The 13,262-nt window shown below is 38.1% G+C and overlaps 1 protein-coding gene across 1 annotated transcript; it reads left to right on the plus strand.

The window, feature by feature from the left end:
• Positions 1 to 4,094: 4,094 nt before the first annotated feature.
• Positions 4,095 to 11,729, plus strand: si:dkey-183i3.5 (uncharacterized protein LOC566445 homolog). Its single transcript, XM_051678390.1, has 10 exons — positions 4,095 to 5,271; positions 6,016 to 6,227; positions 7,104 to 7,164; positions 7,242 to 7,337; positions 7,494 to 7,670; positions 7,975 to 8,100; positions 8,277 to 8,390; positions 8,538 to 8,644; positions 8,733 to 9,031; positions 11,408 to 11,729. Exons 1-10 carry the CDS (start codon positions 4,768 to 4,770, stop codon positions 11,425 to 11,427), a joined length of 1,716 nt encoding a protein of 571 aa, XP_051534350.1. The 5' UTR covers positions 4,095 to 4,767; the 3' UTR covers positions 11,428 to 11,729.
• Positions 11,730 to 13,262: the final 1,533 nt, after the last annotated feature.

Here is a 13,262-nt window from a genome sequence, read left to right on the forward strand (position 1 = left end):
CCCAATATTTAGCAGTCATTGATATCTAATACAAACCAATGCACCAACAACACAACACCTCAATGCAATGGCATACAATTTAATGAAATGATGAACAGTGCTTAACTAATCCAACCAACAGCACACTAGAAGAAAATAAAAAGCTTTTAATACTTATCTACTACGCAGGTATGCATTCAAGAGTGGTAACTTCCAATGCTCATGTCAACAGCTTCACATAAATATGATCAAAGTTTTTGATTGGCTCAGGGGCAAAGGCAAACTAGCCCCTCAGGCCATCATTGAACCCTCGTTGCACATGTGCATGACGTTCTCCAGATTTCCGTTGATTAACATTGAGGATGAAGGGCTAGCCCCATGCATAGCATATGAGAATGATTAAATGGCTTTTACAACATACCTTAATAATAATAGAATTTCTCAAAAGGATATATACTTTTTTTCTAGTATAATGGACATAAAACACATTTAAGTTGCGGAAAATATGTTATTTCTTAAACGTATGATGATGCCATGAAATTTGCACAACAGCGCTGACTCTGGCGGGGCTTTGCCCCACTTGCCCCGGAGACGCGGCTGCATATGAGCTGTCCAGTTCTGATTATGGAACGGTATCTTTGGATTTTTTGGTGTACACTAATGATAGTATAGATAAAAACACTGACACAGACCTTATTTCCCCGCATAAATCCTGCAATTTGTCAGCGATGAGAACAGCTAACTACTGAAAATGATCTAAAAAGCCCCCGTCAGGTAACTCATCAGCTGGGTTGTTCTGACGCCGCCGCTAGGTTGTCGCATCGGGGTGGGGGAGGGAGGGGTGTATAGTTTCAACTGTCAAGTGAAAATGACCCAGCCACTAACCCAGCGGCTGGGTTACACAAAAACTACCCAACAGACTGAGAGAAAATAACCCAATAAAATGACCCATCAGGCCCAACCCAGCGTTTGGGTTGAAAAAATAACCCAGCATTGTTTTGAGTGTGCCTTTTGAAGGCTATTTTAATGAGACAATGTATGCATGTCGTTTACATCTGCAATATATTTTCAGCACTGGACAGCACCATCTCCCAATCTGGGGAAGTGTTTTTATTGCTGTTGTCTCATTTATATGCAAGTCTACACGATTCCTTTCTGTGGAGTGTTTACTAGAGCACTTCACTGATTCACTAGCCTTTGGTGCTCCAAATGTTCCCTCTCTCGGGGTTTATTTGGCCGAATGAGGAGTCCGAAGCTCATGCGTCATTAAAAATAAATGGCGACAAAATGTAGCGGATCACGCACTTGCTCGTGGATTAATCGGAACGCTCTCTTGGGCCGGTGATTAATTGGAGTCCGAAGGGATACGTAAAGAATACAGCCTACGTCAGAGATCTGTGGGAAGTCATCTTTCCAAACCAACACCTTATTCTACACCGACCCATGAACTAACGGGACCGTGCAGTGTTATCAGGTACGGATTAAACATTTAGTTAGTTAGTCGATTTCTGAAAGTACATTTTTGTTGTATTGTCCGTCAGTAAATACATTAAATCAGATGATTTACATGTATCATGTTTCGATTTACGTTGATCATATTTTCTAATTTCCCCATTTTTTTTAATTTTTTTATTATTTTTAGGATTGTCACAAGAGATGTTCTCCGTGAATGGCTTAAATTAATCCAGCGACAAAAGTTGTTTTTTTTTAGCGGCAATTCGCGAGGACTTCTACCCGAGGACCAATCTTAAATTTGTACCGAGAATTACATTTCGCGGATTGCGAATAATGAGGTCTAAGACATCCGAGATTACTTGGGGTGCTTTTAAAGGGGCATCCGAGACTAACGGGACACGCGTGGAGAAAGTTCAGCACGTGCTCCAGCCTTTCTCATCCACTCTCGCTCTTCTGGTGCTAGGGTTGGTCATCATAGGGATAATATTACTTTCACTGACCACCTACCACTTTCACAAAAGCAAGATGAAGAAGAGGAAGATGCAAAGGGCACAGGAGGAATATGAGCGGGATAACACTGGCCCCTCCATCCCGCCCGCCAGGATGAAGCCCACACTGGGTCGCTGCGTGATCGCGCGCCCCGCTCCGCCACATCCTCTCAAACAACCTCCTCAGACAAACACTGACGCTAAACACCGAGAGGGAACCGAGTTTGAGGGAGTAACTGTGTCTTCATAACGGGACGACTCAAAACGGTGGTTTTTGTAAATATATCTATAAATAAGATGAACGCCATGGAGTGTTGACCTTGGGAGAATTGCTCTCGATTATTTTAGGGACCGTTCACACCGAACGCGTTATTTTTGCGTCCTTTTTTAAAAGTGTCTCGAGACTCCTGCGTTGTGTTCTGTTTGTTGCCAAGCTTTTTCAGCGCAAAAACGCGTTCAGTCTGAATGACCACGTAAGGTAAAAGAGTTACAAGTGTACTTTCCTTGGTTTGAACGATGTCTCTGAACAATGACTCTTCTTTTAATTTGATAATAGGCGAGCATAATGTGTTGTAAGTGGAAATCGATTCATGGATAAACACAACAGTGTAATGAATAAATGGCCAGTGGTAAATGAGACTTTGGCAGACTGAGGGAATCTTAGATTGTGATCCAGAGAGAGAGATTGGACTGCTGTCCAGGGTGCTGATGTTTTTTTCTTTACACATTTAAAGAAATAGTTCACCCAAAAATGTAAATTCTCTCATCATTTACTCACCCTCATGCCATCCCAGATGTGTATGACTTTTTTTCTTCTGTAGAACACAGTTGAAGATTTTTAGAAGAATATTTCATTACCAAAATTTTGAAGGTCCAAAAAGCACATAAAGGAGTTATAAAAGAAATCCACATGACTCCAGTGGTTAAATCCATGTCTTCAGAAGAAATATGATAAGTATGGATGAGAAACAAATCAATATTTAAGTCCTTTTTTACTATAAATTCTCCTCCCTGCCCAGTAGGTGGCGATATGCATGAAGAATGCAAATCGCCAAAAACAAAAGGAAAATGTGAAAGTGAAAGTGGAGATTTATAGTAATAAAGGATTTAAATATTGATCTGTTTCTCACCCTTTTATGCTGCCTTTGTGCTTTTTGGAGCTTAAAAGTTTTGGTCACCATTTACTTTCATTGTATGGACCTACAGAGCTGAGATATTCTTCTAAAAATATTTGTTTGTGTTCAGCAGAAGAAAGAAAGTCACACACATCTGGGATAGCATGAAAGTGAGTAAACGATGAGAGAATTTTCATTTTTGGGTGAACTATCCGATTAACTTTGTGAGGCACGTAAAGATATGAGATTATTACCATTAGTTATTAGCCTTTTATTAGACTGTGTATTTATTTGTAAGTTAAGTTAATACTGAAACACAGTATTACAAAGCTGTATAAAATGATGGGCAAGTTTATGTACAACGTAGGCACTCAGTCCACTTTTTGTTTAGCCAATGCACTTAATTTTGCATATCCGTAACCAAGTATTCTGCAGAAATGTGTATTAATTATACCAATATAAAACCAATATACATTGTTAAGGCTACTTGAAACTAGATCAAAGGTTTCTTTCAAGTTTAAAATTCAGATTCATTTCTATTGTGTTAATAAATCATCATGTATATGTTTCTGGTGGTTCTCCTGTAAAAATAAAGCTTATTTGACTACAAATCCTGCAAATGAGTTGAGAATTCCAATCATTCTCTATGACAGTGATTGTTTGTCAGAGATAAAGAATGTTCTGGCAGTCCCAAAATCTCTGATGATACACGTTTATAAACATACAAATCTGTATTTACTACTCCATCATATCAGGGCTACCTTAGGCATCAGATTACCTCCAAAGATACATAAGAACGATGTCTAGTGGATAGCATGTCAGGGTTGTGAAATAACAGCTCTCCTTGGACAATATTCTTTTGGAAATAACTCTTAGTGTGTTCTCAGTCTCAGTCCTTAGGATTCAGCTGGCCCTTACAGACTAATTTTGTTGATGTCATAAAAAGGGGCTGCCCTCTACTGTAGCTGTTTGCCTGGAAAGCAAGGCCGTCACAAAAATTCATGGGCCCGGGACATTTTAATTTTTTGTAAGTGGGCCCCTGTGCTTCCGGGGTTAGTGAGTAGGCTCTACCTGAAGACATTTGTTGGCCCTGATGACGACGCAACTTGCGAGTTCATTTTAAGAAGAAGTGTTGAACCCAGATATGAAGGGCTCAACTGATTAAGTAACAGTAAGGGTATTACCTGACCCAGCATTATACTCTGGACTCTGTTACAACACGCTGCATACCTGTCAGCAATTGTGCAGAAACTGCTATTTATCCTTTGGGGTAAATTCTTTTTTTTTATTTCGCCTGCCTCTCACTGTCACAGTCATCTTGATTTATGACAGGCTCCTCTTGCACATTTGTCAGCTCAGAAACATGAAATTCAGAGTTTATCTCCCGTGAGTATAAGAATATAAAGACAATTTTAACCTGTAAATCGAAGGATACTCTCTTTAAATCTTGTTAATGTAGCTGCAAGGTTAAAGTTTCTCTCAATTCCACATGCCAAGGCTATTTAATTACCTCTAACATGTTTCAGAGGAATCAGTGCCTGCAGGGGGGACGCTTGCCTGTCTATTCACCTTGGCATATGACATATGAGCAGCTACAGCAAATCGTCAGCAGCCTGTTTGTCCAGCCCTTCGCAGAGCTTTGTATTTAAAGCACAAAGTGGAAGTAAGGCAGCCTGACTGAGCACCAAGAATCCTCAGCAAAGACCTGAACCACAGCTTTGAGTGCAGACATGACAGAGTCAAGCTTGCGTATCAGTGGGGGAGCTGTCAGATTTGGAGCCACCTATGGAGGCAACCGTCTGTTCTCCGGAGCCAGGGGCAGTGGAGGTGTTAGCATGGCTCTGTCCCGCTCACTTGGCTCAGGGAGGGGAGCAGGAGCTGGCCTGGGAGGAGGCCTGGGAGCCGGTTTTGGGGCTGGAGCTGGTTCAGGAGCAGGGCTGGGCTTTGGTCTAGGAGGAGGGCTTGGCTTTGGTGCTGGAGGAGCTAGAGCAGCAGGGCTTAGGGCTGGTGTGGCCCCACTGAGAGCCCGTCTGGGGGGCAGAGTCTTCAAAATTGGAGGCTATGGTTTCAACCCATCCTTCATCAGTTCTACCACCACAGTGGATGCAGGCGTCGGTCCAGTGCCCTGCATCGATCCAATGCTCCCGTCCCCAGACACAGTGCAGGTCACACGCTTGAAGGAGAAAGAGGAGCTGCAGGCACTCAATGACAAATTTGCATCTTTCATCGATAAGGTAAGTTAAAGCATTCGGTCACAAGCATTCTAAGGCCACGTCCACACTAATACATTTTCGTTTGAAAACACATTGATTTCGATACATTTATGCCTCTAATCTACACTAGAATGCAGTTTCCCTTGATCAAAAATGGATCATTTCGAAAACGCTCTCCATTACATCATACCTTTGAAAACAATGAAGTTAGGAAACAGAAAACCGATTAGTGTTTTAGTTTGAAGTAATCAGTTCTCGTTTGAAAACTTTTCAGTTCAGTGACAGTCAAAACGTTTTGAGTTTCCAAACGTCATAATTTTCCAAAGTATGCGGCCATGGAGAGTGTTTTCGAAATGCTCCATTTTCAATCAATGAAAACTGCATTGTAGTGTTGATTAGAGGCATAAACGTAGCAGAATCAATGCTTTTTTTAAACAAAAATGTATAATTGTATATGTTGCCCAAATGTTATGTTTCTCCATTACTGCACAATTTGGAAAACAATGACATTAGGAAACTTAAAATGGATTAGTGTGGATGTGGCCTCAATTAACTCATACTCAGTAAATATAACAAAAAACTAAATAGATAAATCCGCTGCTTTCATGAACTAGAAACTGAAAATAGTTCATAAAACCATAATGAAATATAGCAATGGTGCAACAAAATCATCATATCATCCAATAAATCAAGCGAAAAGCTCTAATCACTGGATAGAATATCTCTGTTAGGTTTTTCTTACTATGACTTTGACATTGACCACAGGCCCGGTCTCTGGAGCAGCACAACGCAGTACTTAAAGCCAAAATTTCCATGTTTACCAACCCAGAGCAAGGCGGACCTGCAAGCTCTTCAATCCTTCTCACCTCTGCCATCGGAACATATAAATCCCAGATTGACGGCCTCACGGCTACTAAAGAGGCCATCATTGCTGAGATAGAGCACTATAAAGGCATTATTGATGATGTGCAGGCCAGGTAAGTCCATCTCGCTCTCTGATTCTCTCTGCATGGTATAATAAACCTGCACTCATGAATAATGAAGATTTTTTTTTTTTGTTCTAGAAACCCCACAATGTTTGCCCTTGCCATAAAAGCACATTTTAGAAGCACTTTTATCTTTCAATGAAAATGTTCATTATATTAAAGTACATTACTAATTACATTTGTAATTATATTCCACTTAACTGCTGTACTAATATATTAGTTCTGGTTTCTTACTGGCACTTTGTGGTTTGATTTTAAGACTCAATATAAATCTAATGTTAACACCCCATCTGTACTGGAACAGTAATTGTACTGTAATGAGTAAAACATTTGAAGTTTCTCAAATTAGTATTTTATACAAAGTGTTGAGTAAGATACTCAAAATGAGTAATCCACTAAAAATGAATAATTCTTTAAAAATGTATTTAGATTACTGATTACTTCGTTTAAAAAGGAATCACATTGCTGATTATTTTACTTTTAAGTTACTTTCTAAATCACTTTTCAGAGAAACGTTTTTGGTTTTCCACTCAAATTCAAAATGTCTATATTTCCTCATTCATTGTCGCGCACCCTTGAGCAGTCAAAAACGCTAACAGACATACATATAAATTAATATTTTAAATGTAGTATAAATGTTCATTTAGTGCAAGTATTTAAATGTAATTACTTTAATTGAAAGTCAGTAAATTTAATCTGATTACAAGAATATAAAATGTAATGTATTACATTACTTTTTTGACTAGAAAGTAATTAAAGTACTTTGTAATCAGATACACCCAACACTGCTTATACCACTTGCTTAGGTGGACCAGCCAATAACACATTTATACACGCACCTGCACATTCACTCATTTTCTATCTCAGGTATGAAGAGGAAACGTCTCAAACCAAAAATCTGGAAATGGATTGGACTACACTGAAAGAGGTATGAAAATATGAACTCATTTCAGCCTCACCCATACAATTCTAGATTGCTGACATTCACAAATTCTCCTCCATTAGGATGTGGACAATCTGTACCTTTCCATCTTTGAGTTGCAAACCAGCATCGCCGGGCTGGAGGATCAGATTGCTCTATCCAAGCAGGTGTATGATGCTGTAAGTCAAAAGCTTTTACTGTCTGCAATACCTCCATTTATTACAACATGCCTCCATTTATTTCTGCAGCATTTTAGTCAGTGTGTTAAAATGGATCATTAACTTTATACCAATGGCCTAAGCTTGTGTATGTATGTGTCTACTTGTGTGTGTCAGAAAGTGAAAGAGGTGAGAACCATTGTGACTGGAGGTATGAGGTCAGCAGTCTCCATCTCTGTAGATAACGCAGCCCAGGCACAGGATCTGACCACAGCGCTGACTGAAGTCAAAGCTCACTATGAAACCCTGGCTCAGCGCAGCAAACAGGATGCTCTCCTCTCAGTGCAAGACAGTGTATGAAACTTCAACTCTTCAATAAGCAAACTGTACAAATTCATATTTAGAATGATACCTAATGAATTTAGAAATGCTAATGAACAGGACCTTATTGTAAAGTGTCACCAACTTTTTTTTAATGATGTAATGCATTCTTCCATGATTATTTGCATCGCTTGGTGACGCAATTCACAAATCTTTTGCACACTGCCTCCCCCAAGTGGAGAGTCGTTGTATGGCAGCTGTGTAGATGCTGGCACATTTGCTTTTGGACATGCTGAGGTCAAACCACAACCTCTTTTCTCTTTTTATGGGTATACAGCTCTCAATGATGTCAGTATCCACTCAGCCTGGTTCTCAGACGCTCACCGCAGCCATGGAGGAGTTGAGAGTTTACAAACTGCAGACTGACTCTGTGCACAGGGAGATCGAGAGGCTCAAATCTCTGGTGTGTCAATGCTGTCAATTCATCACATTTATTTTAGTGCAATTAATTATAAGTAAAAGAAACCACATAATAAAAATCAATGCATTCAATCACACCCCTGACCTGTTAAACCAGAATGTAAACTGTAATTACATTTGGACATTTGTGGGAGTAATTGATGTTCTCTCCAATGACAGAACTTACAGATGGAGTCTCAGGTGGAGGAAGCAGAGTGCCACTCCAACTCTCACACAGAGACATACCAGGAACAAGTTCTCATTCTCAAGTCGCAGCTTGATGATATCAGAAAGGTAATCAATCAATTAAGACAAAGTGGAGATCTCTATAAAAATATATAAATTATATTCCATGATATATATTCTAACTTAAATTAAAACAGTTTTGTCTTATTAACCTCATAAACACGTCACTTACACTCTACTAAATGTTTTCTTCAGCAAATTACTCAGTACGGTCAAGAATATCAGGAACTTCTTGCCAGCAAAATGTCCCTTGATGTTGAAATAACAGCCTATAAGAAACTTCTGGACAGCGAGGAGAACAGGTGAGGAGATTAGACTTGAGAATATGAACCTTTACAGACTCAACAATCACACACTTCAAATGATAAGTGTATCTGTTTGGTCGACCAGACTCAAATCTGGAGGTGGCATCACCGTGCACATGTCAAAGATGTCAGTAGGAGGAGGAGCAAGTGGAGGGGGTCTGGGCCTGGCTGCAGGAGGTGCAGGTCTGGGTGGAGGTGCAGGTCTGGGTGGAGGTGCAGGTCTGGGTGGAGGTGCAGGTCTCAGTCTTGGAGGTGGATTTGGCCTAGGAGGAGGTCTTGGTGGAGGCCTAGGACTGGGCCTTGGGGGAGGACTGGGCTTTGGAGCAGGTGCAGGAAGTTCCTTTGGCGCAGGAAGCAGTTACTCCAGCCTGAGCAGCAGTGCTTGTAAGTATTCATTAAATAATTATGATTAAATGTAATATTTATATCAATGCACAAGGGAAAATAGATGTTTTAAGTCTGGAAACTGGCCAAAATTGTAAAATGTATTTAAAGTTTATCACCATTTTTGATCCCCATAAAGAAATCTGATATATGGCCATACATGGGCCGGAGTTAGGGGGACATTGCCCTCAGAAACTTCTGATGCCCCGTCCTGACTAACAATGGAATGATCAAGGGGCACTCGATCAGTGATGCCCCCACTAAACATACTGTACAAGTGCCCCACCAAGGAACGCATCCCAGTACTGGCATTGTGGCCATACATGAACATATATATTTGCGGGTTCACATATTTGGACATATAAGAACATATTCAAATGCCACTATGCAAACCGCTTTTTTTGTTGTATTTTGAAATATATGTTGCATATATGTACATGTATGTGATTTTTTTATAATAGTGAAAACCATGCATGAACATACATATTATACATGTGTTTTTACATACAGTATATTGCTATACTGTACATCAGATTTTATTATGGGTCACCTTTTGCCTTCATTAGTTCAATATGTCCTGTGGTGACATATTTAAAAAAGTACAAATATTTGTTGTAGTCTGTCAATTAATATGAGGTCATAAAAGCTGCATGCATAATTATTCTAAAAGAATTAGAAAACTGCTGTTTAAAATAGTTTTAGATGGAGTATAAGCAAGTCACATGGCAAGACTTTCCAAAACTTTCCAAAAGTATTTTATGTCCACCCATATACCCATGGCTACTGTCCATCACTGGATCAGACCTTAAAAAATATTCTGGGTTCAATACAAGTTAAGCTCAAACGACAGCATTTGTGGCATAAAATTGATTACCACAAACAATTATTTTGACTTGTCCCTCCTTTTCTTAGGGGTTCCAGTGAGGCACTTACAATGGAAGTAAATGGAGCCAATTCGTAAACATTAAAATACTCACTGTTTCAAAAGTATAGCCACAAGACAAATAATATGTGTGTTAACATGATTATAGTGTGATAAAATTGCATACTAACCTTTTCTGTTTAAAGTTATCACCAATTTTTAAACTGTTGCCATGAAGATGTAATGTCAACAAACCCTAAAATAACTGTAAAAATGACAATTTGAAAAATTTTACAGCTTAAATAATACATGAGTTTTAACAGAAGAACTAGTATTAGTGCTTTTATAAAATTATAAGCTTCACATTTCCAGGGTTGGGAGGGTTACTATTGAAATGTATTCCACTATAGATTACAGAATACATGCTATAAAATGTAATTTGTAACGTATTCCGTTAGATTACTCAAGGTCAGTAATGTATTCTAAATACTTTGGATTACTTCTTCAGCACTGGTAGATTTTTTTCACTTGTTTTGACTATAAAAACTCTGCCAGTACAGTAAGACAAAATACACATGTTAAAAATACATTCTCTGAAAAACCGAAATATTTTATGCAGTGTTGTTTCTAAAACAAGATAAATCAAATTGATCTTGTTTTAAGGATTTTTAGATATTTTTACAGGAAAACAATACAAAAATTATTATCAAGAATATGATTTTTGCCCTAATATCAAAGGTCTTACTAGAAAAAAAGAAATTATGATCGAACGTGAATTTTCTTGATAAAAAAATATGATTGTGCCTGGTAACATGTGCATGTTAAATGGCTAGAAATAGCATTTTAGATTAGCATAAAGCTGACAATTTACACAAGGTTTATTTCTATTTCTTCTGCTCCAAACTTACTTCAAACTTACTTCTCTGTCTGCTCGTATGAATGTAACACATCATAAGAAAGTGTTTCACTGCTGTTCAAATGCACTTTGGATCGCATCATTTTTATGTATATATGTTTTCCATCTGAAAGGACTAAATATTAAATGAAACAAATGACAATAAAATGCAAAGTAATCTCTTCAGTAATCAAAATATGTTTTGAATGTAACTGTATTCTAAATACCAATGATTTAAACTGTAACTGTAGTGGAATACAGTTACTTATATTTTGTATTTTAAATACGTAATTCCGTTGCTTTCCAACACAGACATTTCTGTCTTTAAAACCTCCAAAAATCGGCCCCATTCACTTCCATTGTAAGTGCCTCACTGTAACTTTGATTTTTGCTTTTTCAAAAGAAAAGGAGAGACGAGTCGAAATATTTTTTTTGTGGAAATCAACATTATGCCACAAATGCTGTCGACTGACCCTAATTTGTACTAAACCTGGAATAATCCTTTAAATGTGATTCACATCATCACTGGTAAAGATGACGCTCAAAGGAACATAGTGCAGTGAAATGTCACAATCGCTTTTGAAAAGGTTTATTCACTGTTTCCATTGTTCTCACCCAGTATCCTCCACTATTTACTGAAGATTCACAACCTCCACTCATCAAGCCACAACATAATGCTGAGCGTCAACGTATGGGGCAGTGAGGAAGTCAACCACTCAGATTTTTGCCAGACACACATAGAATTGAGGGAAGACTGATTCCCCATCTGTATTACCTGTGTTCTATTGTATTGTCTATGAGGCCCCGCATTCTGTTTTATCAAATTCTGTGTACATTTTAAACATCAGTGGAATTACAAAATTGTTAATTGATATTGCAAGGTTTTGTTTATTTTCATGCACCACTTCCTGCCATAATAAAAATAATTCCATACTGGTCATTTCTGAGGACAATCATACTGTGGTCTTTTATCTTTATTCTAATAATGAATTAGTGCTTACACTAATTAATACACTAACAACAACAGACAAAAATGTTGTATATTTTATAAACAGAGTTCCCCTCCACTTTTTGACCAATGAATTTCCATGACCTCTCCATTAGTTTGTGATTACTGGATAAGGACTTTTTAAAATAATTTTGATTCAGATTGACATTAATTATTAGATCGATTTGAACCGGTTTGACAGATTGATTGTAAAGAACTGGTTCAAAAGAGCTCAAATTGGACAGCACTGTGGCATCAGAGAAAGTTTTACTCTACACAAGAGCGAAAATATTCGATTGAAATATTTTAGAGAGGAATTTGCCAAAATGTATATATTCATTACAGACATTTCCATGATTTTTCACAGACTTTTAACATTATATTCATATACATGACTTGCCTGGAAAACACTTTGAAATTATTTGATATTTCCAGCTTTTCCATGACCATGGGAACTAAATATACACTCACTGAGCACTTTATTAGGAACACTATTGTCCTAATAAAGTGCCCGACTTGGTCTCCTGCTGTTGTAGCCCATTCGCCTCACGGTTCGACGTGTTGTGCATTCTGAGATGCTATTCTACAATTGTATAGAGTGGTTATCTGAGTTGTCTGTCAACTCGAACCAGTCTGGCCATTCTCCGTTGACCCTTCTCATCAACAATGCATTTCCGTCCGCAGAACTGCCGCTCGCTGGATGTTTTTTTGTTTTTCGCACCATTCTCTATACACTCTAGAGACTGTTGTGTGTGAAAATCCCATGAGATCAGCAGTTACAGAAATACTCAAACCAACCCATCTGGCACCAACAATCATGCCACTGTTTAAATCACTGAGATCACATTTTTTCCCCATTCTGTTGGTTAATGTGAACATTAAGTGAAGCTCCTGACCCGTATCTGCATGATGTTATGCATTGCATTGTTGCCACACAATTGGCTGATTAGATAACCGCATGAATAAGTAGATGTACAGGTGTTCCTAATAAAGTGCTCAGTGAGTGTACATGCAAAGTTTATATTGTACAAGTACCTATATAAAATACATAGGCTACATAAGATGAACATATATAATATATATTATACTAATTAGCCTATATATATTCTTTTAATAAATAATTAATTCAATTAGACCACAGCAATGAATGTCTTAAAATTCTTAGCCTAACATCAATTAAATCTCTATATAAGATTATTTTCAAATGCTACACCATTGTTGTAGTAGGAAAACAATGTTGTTGTTCGAGTAAAAAGCGGAAAAACCTACCCACACACCACCTACATACTCAGATGCCTTAAATGTCATAATATAGAAACTTTATCTAAGCATCTTGCAAACATTAAACAAGCTTTCACAGTGATTCAGTAAACTATTCAACGTAAGTCAGTTCATTATAATGAACGGTTTGTGTCTGTAAGGTGCAGCCTTTGATTTTACTCTGAAATCACATTCTGCCCTAATTGAGGAAACAATGACAGACTTC

The sequence above is a fragment of the Myxocyprinus asiaticus genome, chromosome 38 (assembly GCF_019703515.2).
Source record: "Myxocyprinus asiaticus isolate MX2 ecotype Aquarium Trade chromosome 38, UBuf_Myxa_2, whole genome shotgun sequence".
Classification (NCBI taxonomy): Eukaryota; Metazoa; Chordata; class Actinopteri; order Cypriniformes; family Catostomidae; genus Myxocyprinus; species Myxocyprinus asiaticus.